The 22,249-nt window shown below is 35.0% G+C and overlaps 1 protein-coding gene across 1 annotated transcript in view; it reads left to right on the plus strand.

Annotated features, from left to right (window-relative positions):
* Rab8 (RAS oncogene family member Rab8) overlaps positions 1–22,249 on the plus strand; it is a 42,402-nt gene that overhangs the window by 12,090 nt on the left and 8,063 nt on the right. The window contains exons 3-4 of the mRNA XM_081736154.1: positions 4,924–5,128; positions 11,171–11,311. Of these exons, the coding sequence (XP_081592280.1) occupies positions 4,924–5,128; positions 11,171–11,311 (346 nt within the window). The remainder of the gene's footprint in view (positions 1–4,923; positions 5,129–11,170; positions 11,312–22,249) is intronic.

Here is a 22,249-nt window from a genome sequence, read left to right on the forward strand (position 1 = left end):
TAAACACACGAAACGAAACCAAATTGTATGCCTGAATGTCTGTTGTTTTATTGAGAAGCCATGGTGCTTAAATATATTGATAGAAATTGGCAAAATTTATCGACTGCCTATGCAGTTTCCAACATTGGTCTTTCAGTTTTAATTTAATTGAGTGATATCTACGTACTAAATTTGCAATTTGATACCTCAGTTTTAGCGTACTGATTATGATACGTTGACCATAAAATTTTACATGCCAAGCAGTAACGAATGGCAATAACGGGATCTTTCCGTTGTTGCTTTGCATTTAAAGTAATAACAGGATTTTTCCAATGGCTAAGGCGGGAGTTTCCCGATTTATATATAATTCTGTATAATGGTTTCACTTGTGCAACTGTTTATCTTTTTGTCCTTCTGGAGTGATTCTTGACAATTACATTAACAAGTATGTCAAGATCAGTACAACGTATTTTTATCAGGAGTCCTTCGTGAGTCGGCAGACTCATTGCATTTGTGGCCAATTAGTCCCGCTTTCGAGTGCAAATGGAGAACAATTTCTCTCGAATGTAAGTCGAGAAGCGGTTTGGATTCCGCTATAAGCTTATGTGACCCCTCCTAGCACAACCCCTTTGCTGCATAATCACACGAAGGCGAAACAAACTTATTTGTGTCCATATATGGTATAAATACATAGAGCAAATTATTTAAACCAAAAAAAAAAAAAATTTTTTTTCAATAAAAACTATGTTTTTTGCCAACCCTGAGTACAAACCATGTGATCTGAGTGAATAAACCCCGGCGAGGGTGAGGGTATGTATGGCTGTTCAGTGAGTGAACTGGGTAGGGTGGTGGTTTTAATATATTGACACTGTACCTGATAATGTCGAGTTAAGAGTCCCGGTCCAGACGTGAATTCTTTCACCCTTTTTGTTTCATTGAACTCGTACCTATACAGGAGTAGGTGTGTTAAAAATAGGTTATTCCTCCATTTATCTATGTAACGGAGAGCATTTTAAGTGAGCGAAAAATATGTCCATTTATATAACTAACTTGTAGTCGGGGTGTTTCGTAGTGTGACAAGTTTATGAAGGGTGGATTGAGAAGTACTTGTGAATGTTGAATGCTTTTGGGAGCTTTTCATGGTCATATATATCGCCTGTTTATTTCAAGAGTGACGTAATTCAAAATTTCTAACTTTTCAGGAGAAGCGTTTGAAACTTTCGAAACGCAGTTAAAACAAATGGGCTCAAGAACGAGAAAAACGTCCAATTTTGGAAGTACATCTGTGAAACTTTTTACCCGAGATAGACATCAATATTAGCTTTCATTTTCTACCCACAAGTCAATAAGGGCGATTTTTGAGTTATGTCACTCTTGAAATAAACAGGCGATATGTTTTGTGACAGGGTTGGCTGGTTTAAACCAAGGTTTAAACCAGCTAGTTTTTTCAAAAAAACCAACTGGTTTAAACCAAAAAACAAAAAAATGTTCGTAAAAGTTTAAGTGTTTGTAAAATCTTGATAAACACACATGTGTGGGTTATCACGTTTCACTCCCGTATATTATTCGTATTATATTCAGACCTAAATTCCTCATTCATTACTCAAAAAGATTATACTACAAAAGCAACTTTTTTTTAATAAGTTTATAAATGTTTATTTTGTGATTTTTGTAGTTGTTGTTATTGTTATGTAATTGCAATCGAAGAAAAATTCTAAATATTGTTTAGTTTCAATGTTTACTATTGATGAAATACAGTACTTTTTTTTTTGTGTGTGTGTGTGTGGGGGGGGGGTCATACAGACCTCACGAGAAACATTTAGTGAAATAAGTATCTTTGGTATCTATTTATGTATAAATGAGTCTGAGGCAAAGTGGACTCAAATAATTCGTATCTTTATTCATTTTTCTATTGATATGCAGATTAAGTCGGTGTATTTCTTTAATTTGACCAATAAAATTCGTTGTTAACTAACTTGAACTAAATTAGTTCTTTTGCACTCCGTAGTACTTTGAAATTGTTCATATGTAATTCTGTGTAATGGTTTTACTTGTGCAACTGTTTATCTTTTTGTCCTTCTGAAATGACTCTTGACAGTTATATTAAGAAGCATGTAAAGATCAGTACATCGTTTTTATTATTATTATTATTATTATTATTATTATTATTATTATTATTATTATTATTATTATTATTATTATTATTATTATTATCAGGATTCCTTCGTGAGTGAGTCGGCAGACGTATCGCATTTGTAGTCAATTAGTCCTGGTTCCGAGTTCAAATGGAGAACAATTTCTCTCGGACGTAACTCGAGAAGCGGTTTTTATTCCGCTTTAAGCTTATGTGACCCCTTCCAGCATAACCCGGTTGTTGCATAATAACATCAAGGCGAAACAAACTTATTTCTGTCCATATATGATATGAATATATAGAGCAAATTATTTAAACCATAAAAACCTGGTTTAAACCAAAAAATCCTGGTTTAAACCAAAAAAACCGGTTTATTTGGTTTTTTTAATAAAAACCATGGTTTTTGCCAACCCTGTTTTGTGATTTATAGCGAAGCAGCGCCCTTGAAGTTCATTATACTTAAAAAGTAAGTTGGCTCACCATTAAGGAATTATTAGTACACTCATCCTTCGATTTTATGCAGGCAAAATCTTGACAGCTCTATTCAGTTTGAAAGTACGGATTTTAAGGTAAAGATGTTGAATTTATTGTATTGTATATTTACAACAACAAATATTGTATAGTGGACTTGGTATTTTTTACCATCAGATTAGATTATGTACTTCATTAAAAGTGCAGTACTTTATTGGTCCTCTTTGTTTCGAATGTAATTGTAACTATTAGCCACTGCAAACTCAGTGTTAGAAATTATGGATATCGGCAACATCGAACCGCTATTATCCCCATTTAGTTCATTAAAACAAGGGATGAGTGTACGTATCTAGGTTATAATGCTGCTTCAGTAAGGCTTCAACATTTAGAGTGAAAAGTACAACTGCTGTTACCAGAGAAAAAGTGAATCAGAAAAAGGTGAGGGGACGCATGATGTCACACACCATGAACAATTGCTAGTGATTTTTTTGTACAAATTCAAATTGGGACATTCTGCACAGTAAGCCACAAGAAATATTAACAGTACATTTGGTCGAGGAGTGGCGAATGAATGCACTCTTCGTCTTTATTTTGTCAAATTTCGTTCGGGTGATATAACACTGCAAAATGAGAGCTTGTAGGCTCAACCAGCATCATTTTTGAAAAAGCTCCTCAGGAACACCGTGGAAACGGATCCTCGAAAAGTGTTCGTGCCATTACGAACGGGTGGTACGCCATCGTTCGGCGACTTCGTACAATATGTGAGGTGATAAAATGGACTTACGGGTGCCACATGAGCTGACACTGGCCACCAAAAGTCTCTGTCGGAGGTGTATAGTTCTCTCAATGTAAGGAATACCTGGGAAAGTTTCCTGCGTCGAATTGTCTTTTTTGATTAAAAATGAATCTGCTGTGATGATCGTAGGCGGTCAGGACAGTGGTCTGATCGTGCTCAACGTCTAGGGCCACTTCCAAAACTACGTGTCCGTCTACAGAAGGTGATGTTAGTGGTGGAAGAGTGATCCACCTTAAGCGAGTAAAACCATTAATGCAGTTCTTTGAAATGCTGAACTCCCGTGAAATGTACCGTAAACTTATCCACAGTATCCAGGAATCGCCAATAGATATGGCGTCTTCATGTGAGACGACAATGTTCGTCCGCATGTCACGCAAAGGACGGTTTAAAATCCACGAGTTGTGTGAAATCCTTCCTGACTTACCGTATTTCTCGGACATCTCCCCGACTGGCTACATCTCTTCCGTCATCTCAGTCACTTCTTGAGGAAAGACTTGCCCTGATGATTGGGCGCCGAGACATGTGGTCAAGGACTTTTCATCGCAGACTAGATTTCTTGCGTCACGCAGTCTAATTGTTGTGTTGGCTGAGCGATTGCGGAAGTGTGTGTGACGGCAGACGGCGACTATTTTGTTTAAAGGTGTTTTTTTTTCTCTTTTTTTTCTTTCTTTTCTTTCTTTGGAAGTGACTTATCTAGCTTTTGACATTTCATTCTCTCCAACCTAATAGTATTACTTTTTAAATCCATTTTATGTATGAATGCAAGCAAGAAAAAGAGCCTAACAGTTAATGCCACCGTTGCTACTTCTTTTATGGTACCATCGTAGGACGTGTCTCAGTCCTTAAGAAAACGCGGGAGCAAGATATCAAAATAAGATGTGGCATACACGTTCATTTTGACGGTACCGCAAAAGAATACAACCAAGGCATTTGTTTGAGGAAGAGGATTGCTTCCTCTCCTTGTTCATCCTCACGACTTAAGGGTAGGGGTCGAAAAAAGAAAGAATTGGAAGGGCATGTTTCCGAATTGTCAGGTTCTTTTTCTCCCTGCGTTAGTAATAATTTCCTCTTATAAATATTTATTAACAGCTATATCTCACTTCCTGTTTTACACCAAGTAGCATTAAAAAGAGCGAATTACAGTAAATCCAAACTGAAAAACTGAATAAAATCGTTATTTTTCACCAAATTTTCTATCTGATAAGATTTTTTTTTTTTAACATTAGTTATAGCATATTTGTTCCAAAATAAACATCGGACAGCTTGACAACAATATCTTTCGGGTCTTTAACGATTTTGAGCAACAAAATAAAATCTGTAAATAATGTTGCTACCACTCCCAAATTTACCGGTATTAGCCATGACTTCCAAGAATTTATATTTATCCAAACTGGATTCAAAACATTCTTCATGAACATAGTCAAAGTGGTTGTCAGCCTCCTAGGATGTCTGTACTTCCGTCTTATAAATATTGTATAATGTGCACTAAATGTTTCAAACTAGGTAGTATTCATCTTAATTTTCATATGTTTCTCCATCATAGGGACACAGCTGGACAAGAAAGGTTTCGCACAATAACTACGGCGTACTACAGAGGAGCCATGGGTATAATGCTGGTGTATGATATTACAAACGAAAAGAGCTTTGAGAATATTAAAAATTGGATCCGAAATATAGAAGAGAACGCTTCATCTGACGTAGAGAAAATGATGCTGGGTAATAAATGTGATATGAATGACAAACGACAGGTATAATTACATTTTTCAATTAATAGATAACAATTATAAATTTATTGCCGTTGTTTATTTAATTGCAAGTATGAAAAAATGTTACAACAGTAAATGCAACATGGGTAACAATAATCTATGTACATTTTATGGATATGGATGTTCATTAATCCCTTTAAATATTTTTCTTCTCTCTTCTAAAATATTATAAAGTGCAGAGAGTAATCATACGATTTTCGTGTGTATGGGTAGTACGTATCTGACAGTCTACGTAATAGGTTCTGAATTTCAGATTTTTGTATTTTCAAAATCTTGAGAGAAAAGCTATTGAAACTAGAATACACAAACAAGGAGCAAGAAGGACTTACATGAGGTAAGCTTTGTTTAGAACCCGGGAAGTATTACACAGCAAAACTTTTCGAGCGTCTCAGTAATTAATGGACTTCATTTAACTGTTATTTGTGGTGACTATATTGGACCAGTCAAGTGATGGTTCTTTTCTTGTTATCCTTAAAAAAATGGAATTATGAAACTATGGAAGTCACCTTGTGTTTAGGAGAGAGAGGACTGCAGTAACATTTAAGTGAAGCTTTTTTAAAATATCGATTTTTACTTGTTTATTTTCCGAAGTTTGTCTCTGTTTCAAGGAATCTGTTACTTGCGTTTGTCATTTTTGTGAAGTATACTGATCGCTGAGAAGTTTGGTAATTATGACTATTGTACACAGTGTGGCAATTAGCAGAGAGAACTTTTTTTTTTCTGTAAACTCAGTTTTGACACGGAAGTTTTTCATTGTGGTAAACTATATGTGATATTGAACACGTGCAGAAATTTCTAAAAACCACTGGAGGGATTTGAGTAATACCTTCGAGTCTCGTCCCAAACAAAAGGAAAATCCCAATCTACACCTCCTTATGGGAGAAAGCGAACATCTTGGGCGGCAAACGACCTTAGAATGGGTAACTGCCCTTAAACGCGGAAGAACCAGAAGGTAGTCAACTAGGTGGAGATATGGAAAGGGAATGAGCATACTACATTATTTTTTTCCCAGGAGGAAAATAAACACAATGAAGGTGTTTCCTAAGGTAAAATGAGTTCCCCATTCAGATCTCCGGGTTGGGACTACCCCGGGGAGAATCATCGAAGGAACAAATAACTTTCATTTCAGCATAGAAACCTGGAACGTATGAACTTTACGACGTGTGGGTAAACTTTAAAAAATTTAAAAGTGGAAATGGATAAATATAACGTAAACATAGTGAGTTCGAGTGAAGTGGGATGGTCACAAGGGGAAATAGTGTCGTGATACCAATGAAAAACGAAATAAGAAAATACGTAACCAAACTGAAATGCTGCAGTGATAGCTTGATGTTTGTAAGGCTAAGTGCAAAACCAGTGGATATTGTTATACATGACTATATGCCAACAACCGACCATGACAATAAAGTAGAAATAATATGTGACAAGATTAGTGGCATTGCCATCAGGAGGGAAGAGGTAAGATCAGCGGTATAGTAGTGTGAAACTTTCAACAGTGTAGTGGGAAAAGGAACTGCGAGTAAGATAGTGGGATCATTTGGATTAGGCAAAACAAACTTACAAGGCCAGATGTTTATTGAGTTGTAAGTAACATGGTATAATGGTGACGAATGCGTGGTTTAAGAGCTAAGATGAACTAAGCTGTACATGTGGAAAAGTCCATCAAAAGACAAGAATTGCTATCATGTCTATTACATTTGTGTCAAGCAACGTTTGAGGAAGGTATATGGGACGTGAAAACACTGCCAGGAGCGGACATTGATTCGGACCGTAATCTCTTTAGTAGCAGAAATGCAAAACTAATTAAAGTCAGTCAAGAAAAAATGGGAAGAAAAACTGAAAATTGAATTTGGATCGACCAAGAAATATGAGCAATGATGTGAAAGAAGAGATAAAAGAAAAAATCAGTTAGAAATGTTGGATTCTACTAGATACAGTCAACAGTAATGTTGACAAGGTATAAAAAGTACCTAGAAAACCGTTAGAAACTGAAGAGATGCTTAAGAAGGTGGAGGAACGCAGAAGGTCGTAAACTGCGGACATCAAAGAATAAAGAGGACTGAATAATAAATTTTTGGTAAGAAACTGGCAGAGCCAGAGAGGAGTACATGGAAAAGAGATATGAAGGATGAATGGAACTTCAGCTGCGCGAAAGATATATAAGAGCATAAAAATTAATAGAAGTATACGTATGTTTGGAATCGAAGATCGACAAGGTCACCCAGTCATTGATCACCAATGGGCCATCTTTAGGATCTTCAGGAATACATAAAGGATCTGTATGGCCAGAAGAATCGTCTGAGAAATATTATGATCGAAGCAGAGGAAGAAGTGGATGAAGAAGGGAAAGGATCTAGTATATTAAAAAGCGAAGTAGTAAAGCCATCAGGGACACGGGAAGGAGGAAGGCCACTGGAGGCAATGTCATACCATCGGACTTGTTTAAGGAAACAAGACTATGCAATGAGATTATTGATTTCATTTATTAACAAGATATATTTAAGTGGAGAAAAATCAAAAGGATTTTTCTAGATACATTGGTTCCATTACCTAAGAAAAGACAGGCAAAGAAATGCAGTGATCATAGAATCGTAAGCCTTATTTTTCACATTGGAAGGATTATTGCGCGCATACGGAATAGGCAGCTGAAAAGTAAGAAAGAAGAGATGTTGGAGGAAGATCAATTTAGATTCCGGAATGGAAGAGGCATCAGAGATGTTTCAGATTGATGAAAATATATCAGAATGAGCTCTTGACGCAAGGAAAGAGTTGCGTGTGTTCTTCATCGGATGGCAAAAAGCTTTCGATCGAATTAATTGGACCAAACTTCGGGGCCGCTGTGGCTCAACGGTAGAGAGTTCACCTCTGGTGTGTGGAATCCCTGGTTCGATCCCAGCTCGCGCTAGGTAGACTGATGGATAAACACCGCGTGCGTGGGTTTTCTCGGGGTTCTCCCAGTTCCTTCATTTCACCATTTCATCCATTTCTCATCATCAACGTCTTTAGCCTTTTTCGCATAACCATGGGATGTAAATCTGGAAGATTTAATTAAATTTTTTTGGACCAAACTTTATGAATTAAAGAAATCGGGGTTAACTGGAGGGCTCATCAACCTCATTCATAATTTGTACACAGGGCAGAGAGTGAAGTTGCACTTGAATCAAGGAGAAACTAGCAGTGCGGATATTGGGAGAGGAGTCAGCCAAGGATACAGTATGTGATCCAATTATTCATTGTTTACAGTGAATACTTAATGAAAGCATTAATGGAGGTTGAAAATTATAAGATTGGAGGGCAGACCATTAACAATCATATAGGCGGATGACACGGTTATTATTGCTAGAATCGAAAAAGCGCTACAAGAGATAATGAATAAACTAGTTGACATAATGGAAAACAACATGAAATGGAAATCAACGTTGAAAAATCGAAAGTATGATAATATCCCGTGGAAATACGCTGTTACTGATCAGCGTGGAACAGAGAGCTCGAAGAGGTCGATCAGTTTAAATATCTGGGAAGTCTTTGATGAAAGGCGTTTATTGCACTAAAGAGATCAGATCAAGAATGGCTGTATCCAGAAACCCATTCAACAAAAAAAGATCACTCCTAACTATAGACTTAACATTGGACTGAGGAAGAAACTGGTCAGATGCTACATATGGAGTATTACATTGTGTGGATCGGAGATTTGTACATTACGGAAGTTAAAGAAAAATATTTAAGAAAGCTTCAAAATGTGTTGGAAAAAGATAGAGAAGATAAAATGGGCGAAGAGAATAACAAATGAACACATCTTGCGAATAAATATTCTTCATAACCCCATAGAGGGAAAGATGGAAGGAAAGCAAGATGTAGGAAAAAGAAGAAACAACTGATCAATGATTTGAAAAATAGAAGAAAATATTGGGAGTCGAAAGAGGAAGCTGAAGATCCAGAAACGTAGAAGGAACATTTTCAGACCTAAACCTAAGAAAAAACTTATTAGTCCCAGACTGCCGACAGGCAGAAAACTTAATAATAAATAGAAATCATTTCCAGCTCAGTTAATCGCTAATGTTGCACATGAGGCTGCAAAGTTTAGACTGGTGTTGTGATACCACGTCATCGTTTTAACAATGGAACAAAGAGTGAATACCAGGTTCTGTGCGAACGGAGATATTTGAGCTGTTGATAAAGATTTATGGGAGCAGTGACCTTTCTCGTTGACGTGTTTTTGAATGGCATAAGAAGTTCAGTGCTAGAATGGAGTCTGTAGAAAATGACTAGCGCCCAGGTGCAAGCAGGTGAGCCACAGCAACTGAATGATCGACAAAGTTCGTGGTATCATTTTTGAATAGTCCAAATGCAAGTTTCAGGGTGATATCAGGCCTCATGGAGGAAATAAGGAGACTATTCGACAAATTAAAAGGGATAATTTAAGGAAACGGCTTTTGTGTATGAATTTTGTTATTAGTCTTTAATGGAAAAGCAGAAGATGTGGAAAGGATCTGAATTTTGAGTTTAGTTTTTGGCCCAAAAATGTGTTACCATACCTCGTACACTCACCAGACCTTCCACCTGTGATTACTTGCTCCCTCCCCCATCCAAAATAAATAAACAAATAATTAAGTTTAACTAAAAGCACCACTGGAGAGTTTCCAACATCCTAGAAAGCAGAGGCTAGAACCTTGAACATCATTACAGTCCAGGACTTACGGATCGTGTAAAGCTGTGTGTGGACAACTGAAGTTCCTATATTCAATAAACCGAAGTAACTTGGTCCTAGTTATTATTCATTTCTTTTTTATAGACCCAGTTTTGTTCCCTAATTGTCACGCTGTGTATAGTTTGTATTTTAGACGAATCCGTAGTATCCTGATTACCTTTACAGGCTCGTTATTTGCATTTTTTTTTAGATGTTATCATTCTCCCCTGAAGATGAAATCAGAACGGTTGAAAGTTCGTACAATTTGTCACAAAGCCTGTTACTTCAATAGTTTGAATACAGTGAGGAAAAGAGAAAGGACTGTCTTTACTTCAGTTTAAGGATTCATTTATAAATTATAATTAAAAGTGTCCATAATAGATTAGCATTCTTAATCATGAAGTGGCTATTATAAATATTGGTAGTTCTTAAAATGTATGTAACCATATAGAGTAAAAAGAGGCTGTTCGTTGACTATTATTCATACATGAAAGAAAGTGTCAGATGACCTACGTGCCAAAATAGAAATTTCTCAGTTAGGTCCAGAAACCGCCCCCAGATGCCATTTTTTAGCCAAGAAAACCTATCGGGAAATATGGTTCACTCATGGCGCTGGTAGGTCGGTGATTTCTTGTTATACTGTTCGAAGATCTGGATTTTAGGATCATTTTTCCCTGAAGTATGAACGTGGCACATAGGCTACCGTGACTCTCAACTCTTCATGTAATAAGTCTGCGTGCGGTTAGTCATGATACCGCAATGCTGAATTCGTTTTTCTTCTTCTTTTTTTTTTTTTCCTTAAAAGTAAAGTTAAGATGAGCTCTATTTTATTCTGATGAGTACGACATAATTTATGATAAGCTCCTTTTTTTTTTATTATTATTTTTTTTTTAACAAATAGTTGAAGTACTTTATCAAGTACGTAATTTGCAGTTCTAAAGAACGTTGTATGTTTTAACTTTTAATACAAAATACTCGGCTCTGTATTGGCAGAAACGTGAACCTCAATCTAGTACTTATCTGGAGGTTGGTCTAGACACCGACAGTACCATTTTCTGAATTTTGGCGTATCATTTCTCAGTTTTTACTGAATACCCAAACCTCTGCTGCCAATTTATAGAATAATCAGCAAAGATATTTAATGCATATAAAATAATTTAACCGTATATGTGATGTCAAATTTTCCTCAGTTTAAATATCTACCTTATTAAATTGCATTATAAATTGCCAGGAATTGACTAATCAGTAAGAATTCTGTTGTATTGCAAAACTATCGTTTCCTTTGACTGATAGCAGCCCATGTAAAGAGAAAAATTTTGATTTTTTTAAAAATATAGGTGAGTAAAGAAAGAGGAGAGCAGTTAGCAATAGAATACGGAATAAAATTTATGGAAACAAGTGCAAAGGCCTCCATCCACGTAGAAGATGCATTTTTTACATTAGCAAGAGACATTAAGACAAAAATGGAAAAGAAGTTGGTAAGTAAACTGTTTTATTCAGGTTTTAGTTACTTTAAAAAAAATCTTAAAAAGAAATTCGTTTTCCCGCGGCCTTGTCAGTGAAAAGTTGGATGAATGTTCGAATTAAGACTAAGACTTTACTTTCCTTAGATTATCTTACTCGCAAAGAAAGTTGTTTTCCAAAATGTATTTTAGGTACGGTCGATAAAGCTAGGAAATCGATTGAAATGGCCCCTATTCCCCTTCTTATTTAGTCAGAATTTATATTAAATAGATATATATATTTTTACAATGTTAGTGTAAGCAATAACGAGGGACAGAGTCAGTTGTAATTTGGTAATACTTAATACAATTTATTTTTGAAGCATAAAATGAAACCATGATAGTGCACTCGAAATGTCTTAAGAATGTAGAAATATTGTACTTATTTCAGTGATTAAATAAATAAATTTAATTCATTTTTCTTATCATCTAATCTTCAACTTTTCCTCGGATTGTTGCTTTTGACGTTGGAGATTCACTTTGATTCCTGGTTGAGAATATGTAGTTCAGATAACATATCAAACTCGAAATTCATGTCTTATGTAGCCTTGTTGCTGAAGGGGATGTTAAATATCAAATAAACTTCCTTTTTTTTTTAAGTGTCTTAATAAATGTTACGGATGCAAGCTCCAAAGTTACAAAATAATTTTTACAGGAATTACTTAAGTAAATAAGCAAGTATTCTAAGCTAGTTTGTCATATTTCCTCGTTAATAGCAGTATATTACTACTGTATTTTGTAATTTATATCACGTCGCAACACTTTTAATCTGTTTAGAATTAATTTATATTAGTTCCCGGGGAGAGCATATTACTTCAATTACCTGGTTAATACATATATGAGTTGAGTGGTACTAAATACTTTCCTAGATTCAGGTAAGTAGAAAATAGTTAATTACATGGTAGAATGTTTAAGATACATATTTAATTTTAGCAACAAATGCACACAAAAAATAACTGAAAGCAAGTAACATTAAAAAGCAAAAGCATAGGTCCCTATTCCTACATCTTTTGTAAGTCCATCTTTACATTAAGTTATTTGTATATTAGCTATGTCGACATATATTCCTCTCCACCTTCTTTTCCTTATTCTTTACATCACAGATACAGGAGATAATAGATGGAACACCTTAAACTATCCATTAGCAGTAACACACATTAATAATTCTTGTACTTTTGAATTGAGATGGAAAACAATTCATACGAATATAGACAGGTGTCAGATCAAGCTTTGAACTTCGTAGAAATTATTATTTACTAATTTTCAGAGTTGAAAAATGCCTGGCAGAAGATTTTTTTTTTTTTTTTTTTTTTTTTTTTTCATAGTTTGTGTGCTGCGAGTGCGCATACTATACATGCAGCCATATAATTATATTTTTAAGTTTGTGTGTATCATATTGGCATTCCTATTTGTGAATAGAATAAATTTACTATGTTTAGTTACTTACCATAGGTCTAATTCTGTTTTTCATCTTCTATTTTATCTCTTTTCCTACTTCGGATGGGTCTTGGCAGAAGGTAAAATATTCTTCTCTCTTAGTTGCATGTCAGCTAGCATGTGAGAGTACACGCTACTGGAAAACAATGTTAACGTATTTCCTTGTAGATATGTATATATCTTCTATTTTTGAATATGCCTTTTATTAACTATCTTAATGTAGTTTGTTGTATATATAGGCTTTTTTTTTTTTTTTTAAATCTATAGTAAAATTACAGTACAGTATGTGGTTTTGAAACTACTTGAGTTAATACGTTCGTTCTGCTTGTGATTTGGTATTTGCATATTTGGAGATATGTTGTCTGCTTTAACTGATTTGAAATTACTGAAATCCGTATAGTTACTATGACTGGTTTTGCAAGAGAGTAGTAGTGTTTCAATGTGTTCTTTTTAAAATTACGTTTCAATAATGCGATCAGTCAGTTTTATTAACTAATCTAGAACAATTGGAAATCAAAAGTCAGGTAAAATCACTATGGCGGAAATCCGTCATTTTTGACTGCCATATTAACCACGAACGCCCTGCAGACTTAAAATCCGCTGTAACTCTGCTTCACGATTTTCATAAACGTGACGGCAAAATGAAGGTCAGAAAGGGTAAATTTAGTAGATAGACAATATTTGACATAGAAAATAATTTAATAATTTACTCCGTTTTTGATTAAAATGAAATAATCTCATAGTAGACGAAAATGTAACTTATTTTTCTCCATGGCAATAAATGATAACTTTTTTCAATAATTTTTGCCCAACTGTCTTATTATTTGCCCAGTGAAAGATTAGAGCCCATGTAGCTATGAGTGAACTTCTTTCGACTAGCCTCTTTATTATTGGCTCCTTCATGCGTTACATCATGTAATTCCTCCATTAAAATTGTTCGGAAAAAGTATAAAACTGCCAAAAGTAATAAACTCTTTCGAAATGTGTAATGTATCTGTGAAAGTAAAGATCCCGTTATTTGATGGAATACATCTACTTTTGAATAGAAATACCTAAATAAATTTAAAATGGTTTTGTGTATAGCGCTTGTGCAGAAAGGCTGCATAATAGTTTCCAATTTGTTTATTTCAAACTAGATTTGGATCATGTCTGACAGAAAGAAATATTATGACTTGCAGCTAAAATGAGGAAGTAACATATAATGTAAATATCCCCACCGCACTTTGCAGTTAGATGCAAGCAGATCACTGTCATTCATTTTTCTGTTTTCACATTAGAATGTCTTCTACAGGGTGTTGCAAAATATGGTACAATGCTTGGGAGGTGATTGATTCCTAATATCAAATGAAAGAAAGGAAAAAAGTCGTCACAAACGCCTTCTTTCAGAGTTATAAACTGCCGAAAATGCAAAATATCAAAATTTAAAATGCTCTAGGTTAAAAACTGTGAGATCTATCGCAAACGGTTCAAGGAAACCGTAGGAACTAGTATGCACTTTTACGAACTATCCGTGTGTTGGAATCCTCCGATATTGATGCAGCGAACTGTGTCGAGGAAATTGAGGTGCAGGAATACTCGTTAAATACTATTTAAACTAAATGTCAATATTCAGGTAGATTATATTTGAAAATCATTTCATTTCTCTGTACTAGCCAGAATTATTTTTCGGGAGTTATGCAACCATACACAGTGTATTTTATCTTCAAAGAAAAGATTTTCATCATAAAATGGGATGAAATTTCGATATTAATGTATGATTTAGTAACGTTTTTAAGGTCATATTTACTATCTTGCTCCTTTTTAAGAGTTAAAACTACAAAATGTGCGGTACCTTGATGATGTGGAGTTGAACGAGTGAGTTTTTACGTCCCACGGTTGAGTTGAACGAGTGAGTTCTATTCAGCCGCAGTAACATGAACGAGAGTAATTTAATAGATACATGAAGGAAAATACAAAACTCAACCCAACTCGAACATGAACTCTCAGGGAATTGAACCCAGGCCTGTAACGTGATAGTATTTGCTCTTCCTCTGGTAACAACATACTGTACGTAGTTGTTTCAATACTGTTTCATGGAATATAAAGGAATAGTGACGAATATGAACCCTTCTAAAATATATTAACAGAGCACGTTGAAAACGAGCAAGTTCTTTTGAAGCGCTCATACGTAGCTACCAGAGGCTGTCTCATTAGTGGAGGCTCAAGAAATAATATACACAGGAAGCAGACTACATCATTGGTAGTTCAGTGATTGTTGCAGGTTCTTATGAAGGTTAATATAGAACCGCTCGGATAGTACGTTTTGTGGTGTATTCTCAGGATTAATAGTAAAAGCAAACATGAAATTTTCAACTAAACGAATATAACAAATTTTATTTAAATAATTCAAAAATAGAAAACAACAAATTTTAACTTGATAATTTCTCTTTGATGTAATCAACAAAACATAGTATAGATTCAGTTTCTAAGCTAAATAATTTGGACTATCCGCGAGTAAGAAATAGTAATGGGTATTTCGAATGTCTTTAGAGCATGTTCTCATTTGCAGTAATTTATACCCAACATAAATTGTCCATATTCTTCTCCATGCAAATAATAATAAAAAGAATACATACCAAAATCCAGGTAACTTAACATCTACTTGGTCCAATTCTAACATAAGTATAGCTGGTCAAACAGGTTTGTCGAAACTTGTTTCACTTCAAAATTTAGCTTATTCTTCATTACACAGATAACTTTCATTTTCTTTTAACTTATAACACACTGAATAAACTTGCTTAAATACGAAGCACAAAAATAGTAATACTTTAAAGAAAAACATGCTCTTCGAAGATTAGACTACTAAGAAAATATAAAGGTAGTCCTTTTCATACATACCTTGTCTTTCCAACTGAAGAGGAGAGGTTTGCTGCACAACCACGGAAGCTCATCGATGCCAGCACCATCCACTGATTCGGTCAATAAGCAAGGTAGCCAGCTCGTAGCACCAAGGACAGAGTCACCTGTCCAAGAGGCATACGTAGGCTGATTATTATTATTATTATTATTATTATTATTATTATTATTATTATTATTATTATTATTATTATTATTATTATTATTATTATTTTCGAACAAATAAATTTTGTCACACAACATGATGAATGACTGGTTTACCGAAAATAGTGTACATTATTAAAAATATCCGTAGCTTAGTACTTGACTGCAAGATTGTAATGAGGGTGAATGGTGGTCCAGTGAAAAGCTCTCACCTCCAGTATGTAGGACTTTGTGTTCGATTAAGGCAGAACTGTGACATTATAACGGACCATAATCATGTCTATGAGGTTCTTGGCCCCAACTGTTTTCTCTCACTACCACATTCTACTGATGTCTGTTTCTCGGATGGTCATACCTTGCTATTTAACATCCATCTTGGTAACCTAAAGACTATAACCATGGGTGTAAAACCAACTAAATTCTATTTCATATCAGTTTACGATCGTAAAAACACCTTTTAACCTAAGTAGTGTGAGTAAAGACAATTGAGAAGTCTATTAACTTCGACGCCTTGGGTTCCGCAGTTGCTTAGTTGTAGAGCTCTAACTTCTGGTCCATGGTATTCTTGGTCTGATCCCAGATATTGCCAAGTAGACTTATTCCTATTCAGCTCGATGGTAAATACTAACAACAAAATAAAACTATCAAAAAATCATATATATGTATGCGGTATTTAGAAATTTGAAAACTAAAGTAAATCTTTCAGTTTTATTTCCTGTAGGTTAAAGAAAGGGATGATTAATGAAAGTGACTGATAACGATAGAACTGATGAAATGACAAAGTGGAAGGAAAACGAAGAGGTTCAGAAAAACCGATGAACTCGATTTATATCCACTACAAAACCCATTTGTGCGAGAGTTTCGATCAAACCAGGGGTCCCACGCACCAGAAGTGAACGCTTTATCTCTAACTCACTGCGGCACCTTCAGGTGTCAAAGATGATAGAATTCTTAATTCTCTTCAATCAGAATACTTAGGATAAAAGATGTTTTACGATTGCGAACAGAAATGAAATAGAATTAAGTTGGTGTTATGATCATGGTTATAGTTTTTAATTTAAGTTGGTTTTATGTCCATGGTTATTGTTTCTAGGCTACAAAATAGATGTTAAATACCAAGAAATAATCATCCCAAAAAGAGAGATTGGCAGAATGTAATAGTGGTAGAAAATAATTGAACTAAAGAACTTCGAAGGCATGATTATAGTCTGTTATAATGTCACAGCTCTGCCTGGATCGAACACAGAACCCTACATATTACTGGTAAGAGTTGATTTATTAGACGGCCATTCGCCCTCATTACAACTCTGATCATATGCTAAGCTAAGGATATTGCTAATGATGTACAATATTTTCGGTGAATCAGTCACTCAGCACTAAACTACCAACGTCGTAGTTTCCTGTGCATGTTATTTCATGAGCCGTCACTAATAACACAGCTTCTGGTAACTATGTATTCTATGAGCATCTCAAAAGAACTCGCTTTGTTTTCAACGTGCTCTGTAAATATGTTTTAAGTATTTATATTCACTACTATTCTTTTATATTCCATGAAACAATACGTTGTTACCCGAGAAGGAGCAAGTATTGTCAAGTTTTGACCTGGTTCAGTTCCCTAACAGTCCATGTGTTCCCATTTATCAACAGTTATAGTCACTCAGTCTGAACAGAACTCACGTGTTCAATTCCAAAGTATCTCGTATTTTTTAGTTTTAATACTTAAAGAGGAGGAAGATACTAAATACGACGTCAAAGGCGTTACTAAATCGTACGTTAATGTTGAAATTTCGTCTCACTGTATCAAAAAATTTTCTTTGAAGATAAAATATGTTGTGTGTGGTTGCGTAACTCCCGAAAATAATACTTGCTAGTACGTAAAAGGGAAGGATGAGATTAGTCATTTTCGATTAGTAAAAGAGAAATGGAATGATTTTTAAATATCATCTACCTGAATATTGTCATCAAAGCTTAATTACTACTTAAAGGAGTGTCTCCGTACTCCAACTGCTATACAATTCGTTCTGCCGGTACCAAAGGATTCAGAAACATGTATATTTAGTAAGAGCACGTACTAGTTCTTGTGGAATCCTCGAACCACTTGCGACAGGTCCCACAGTTTTCAACCCAGAGCGTTTTAAAACCTGATTTTTCGCATTTTCGGCAGCTTATAACTCTGAAAGAAGGCATTTTTCGACCTATGCTTATGAGAACTTCTTTCGTTCATTTAGTATAAGGTAAACCTCCCAAGCGTTGTAGCATATACTTGGCAGCACCCTGTGTGTATACCTAGGTATATAGCACAATCATTAATGTAAATGAAGTAAACGTCGAAACAGACCATTAATTGCCAGGTACACAAGTTGTTGACTTTTCTTTGTCACCACTGCTTCCCAATTTATAGTTATGATTATTAACTCTATATCTGAAAGGAACTTCTCATGTGTTTTGTCGTTGTCTGTGCATGAATGAGGAAATAACACATTTTCACTTCATCGCTTGTATTCAGCCTCGGGGGTAAACCTCTTCAAGACAACTAGCATTTTTTTTAAATGTTTTGTGAGATGTTAAAATATGTATTAACAGAGCAAGTTGCATAAATTTATGAAAACAACAGTTGCACAATATTCCAAATCTATATGTATTTTGTAAATGAAAAGCGGAAATATGATGGTAACTGAAAATTGCATCAGTAGAGCAAAACGTGGAAGGTGTATGAAGGTTACGAAGTCTTATTAGTCGAAGTAAGATGCAGGTGAAGACAACCATGGAATGCTTCGGTATAAAAGGTGTTCACATATTTGAACATTCATAATTATTACACTTTGTGGAATTAAGGAAACCACTAACATACGCTGTAGACGTTAGTGTACAGAAAAGTGTGATGAGGAAATTACATATGAAATACATGTTAATTACGTATTAATTGCTCTAATTAGTTCGCAAATTCCTGAAATAGTGTCACTTTATGCACCCCCAGTAACTTACTAGTGTGGGAGTTTTATTCCAAAAATATGAAGTGAGAGAATCTTCCTCTCCATCACTCCAGAATTTCTCATCCTGGAGTATGGGGTGCTCTAGCTTAAGAAACGTTAAAAATTTCAAATTTGCCGAACTATAATATGATAAGTTAAAAAGGGAAAACCTTTAACAAGCGGAGGGAAAACTTCTGATTTTCAATGTATTCAATACATTTTTACAGAAGTATAGCGAATTGATTATTCTTGATATTGTTAAATTAACATGCTAAGAACTTTACATGACTTCCTCTATGTGGTTATGTTTTATATCTGTTTACCTTTCTATGAATTTATAGTTTTTGTATTCCCGCCATAAAAATTATCTGGTTGCTGCGAGACACGTACACGCGCAGATTGATATTTTGTTCTATAGTAGGTTTCTTTACTTTGACTCAAACCGTTTGCTGGACGCTGTGTACGTAAAGTGTACTTTTGATGTTAAGGAAAAATAATCAAAATACAATGTGGTACTTGTGTAATGGATGCCCTATTTTAAAGACTATCTCAGATATCAAAACGGTGATGGGGACTTTTCTTGAACAACCTATACGTCAACATGTTTGCTGACAGGAAAGATAGTCAAAATCACATTCGTTCTTTCATTTTAATATCACAACAAACTGTACACAGACTAACATCATATCGATTTTCTGTTTAGATTCTATGCAATTTGCTTTTCATCTGACAACCCACGTTCATTACAAGTAAATAACGATGCATGTTTATGCTTGCAATCTTTTGATAATTACTGTGAAGATCTATCTTTCTAGGCACTAATTGCTGTTTCTTAATTGCCTTTATGAAATTATTTAGAAAATAGAATCATGCATGCTATATTGATGGGAACTTAAAATAGTCACATTAAAACAGAAAAAAGAAGGAAAATATTGAAGAACAGTAAATGGTTTAGTTTATGAATGAATACATTTTCAGATTGTATATAAACTATCAATAGATGTAATATTTACCTTGTTACAAGGAATGAAAATCAGGTCACATTCTCCTGTAGCAAATTGGCATTTATGTTAAATGATAGTTTATAAGGTAGTATATATATATATATATATATATATATATATATATATATATATATATATATATATATATATATATATATATATATATATATATATATATATATATATATATATATATTAAAATAGTACGTTATTCGAAATTGCGGCCATAAAAAAGTTGACACATAAATATCCGAAAACAGAAATAACCAAATAAGCGAGAATAAATCACAAGCCGAAACGTTAAGTCTGATTATATACAAGATCTGTTCAGATGGACCGAGAAGTTATTTTTAAAATCACACTTTAACAAAACTCAGAGGCAAATAGTATTTACTATTGACAATCTTTTATTCCTTGATGCATGCGTAGTGATTGTAGTAAACATTGGGTTATATTCTGTATCTGTGTACAGTGCCGTCTTAACAGCATTATGACCCCATGGGCAAACCAGTGTGCTGAGGCCAATCTGACTAAATTTTACATGTAACACGTGTAACTGCTCGTGAGATGATCCCCAGATAATTCCTTATCGAACCCATGCGTTAAGACGGTCCTGTCTGTAAGGAGTAAAATTAATATTTTTCAGAAGATTGCAAGTGTATTATAGGGAACGAACTATGTATAAGCAAATTTGTATGAGTAGTGTTACTAGCTTGGGAAATGACAGTAGTTATTTACAAATGACATTAAGATTATACACCACTGAGCATGTCGTGTATAAGCATTAATTTCCAGTGCACAAATTAATCAAGAAGGTAACAGCAAGGAATGATGCAATATGCAATGTTTACTTCAAAAACTTTCATTGCTGATTAAAGTTACGTGAAAAATAACTTCAGATTTCTGGTGAAATAGTCTAAAATCATGTGTCACATGCCCCCTTTCCTATTTGAAATATTGAACCTGAATTCAAAATAGCGGATTTTAGGATAGCCGCCATAATACCAAATGGCATCATGTGGTGCGCTCCCACTTCAATTACCCACATCCGAAGTTTTGTCATCTTTCCTGAAATCGTTTCAAGTATAAAAGGGTGGTGCTCGACTTCTGCTTCACCCTGTATTACATTATTTATTATTTGGTGCAGTTGTAGGATCTTCACAAGTTGTAAATTAGTACTAGGTGCTTCGCACAAAAGCTTTGCCATCTCTGTGAACGCTATTTCCGTGGTCTGGAAAGTATTGAAGTCTAGAAAAATAAAAGTGTATGTCGAAATGAAAATAAATCGTGCACTATTAATCATAAAATTTACTTGTTATGTCAAAAGTTAGGTAATCTGCTTTAAAAAATTAAACATATGAAAGTTCTAGACCTAATTTTCGTTAATTTTGTTATCAAAGAATTAAGGTTTTTACTGTCAGCTATTAAACAGTTTCAATAAATACAAATGTCGCTCTTGTCCCTAACCCCGAATGTCGTTAAGCTTTATGCCTAAAATTTAAGTAACCAAAATATACAACTTATAAGATTATAGCAAGCGAATTTAGCTTGATATCCATACTATTTAAATTAAATAAAATACCAGGAGCATAAGTACTAAAATTAAAGACCTGTTTCCTAATTATACTTACTTATAGCAGCTTCATTTAGCTTATACAACGTTATGCCAATCTGACCGCGAAATGCACGTAAAGCAAATGTCAAAATATAGGAGCGGAATACGGTATGTCAGTTGTATCAACAACAGTGAAAAATAGTAATTTGTACGACGCTAAATTAAAAGATAATATATATATATATACCTAGTCTAGCCATAAGTACTGTTACAAACGTTTGGCTTTGACTGTAGAACCTGTTGTGCAGGTGGCAAGGTACAATTTAGTTCATGGTCAGCCCTGGCCAGTGTGTGTTGAAAGGGAAAGAGAACGGGTGGATCTGCTTCGCTTAAGCATAGAGTGGGATGAGTACGAAAACAGAGTTGCAGTGATTGCCTTGCATAAGGGTGGAGATTCACCAAGTGAGATTTTCAAACTGCTGAAACATCTGAAAATCAGCAAAAGATTTGTTTACCGGACAATCCAGCGGTTTACTGATACCGGCAGTGTACGTGACCGGCCAAGGGATGATCGTCCTCGCAGCGTGAGAACAGTGACAGCTGTTAAAGCAGTGGCTGCTTGTGTGCGGCGAAATCCACTACGGAAGCAGAAGATCATGGCACGGGAGCTGAACATGGCCCCAAGATCAATGTCCAGGTTACTTTCTGAAGACCTGAAGGTCAGAGCTTATCGGCGGAGCACGGGGCATTTCTTGACACACAGCTGAAGCAGCTGAGGAAACTGAAAGCAAGACAGCTCCTACAGCGGTACGCCAACAATGGGTATCGGCAATTCCTCTTTACGGACGAGAAAATCTTTACCATTGAAGAGAGCTTTAACCGCCAAAATGATAGGATATATGCGGCA

This window comes from Thermobia domestica, chromosome 13 (assembly GCF_964235325.1).
Source record: "Thermobia domestica chromosome 13, izTheDome1.hap1.1, whole genome shotgun sequence".
NCBI classification, from domain to species: Eukaryota; Metazoa; Arthropoda; class Insecta; order Zygentoma; family Lepismatidae; genus Thermobia; species Thermobia domestica.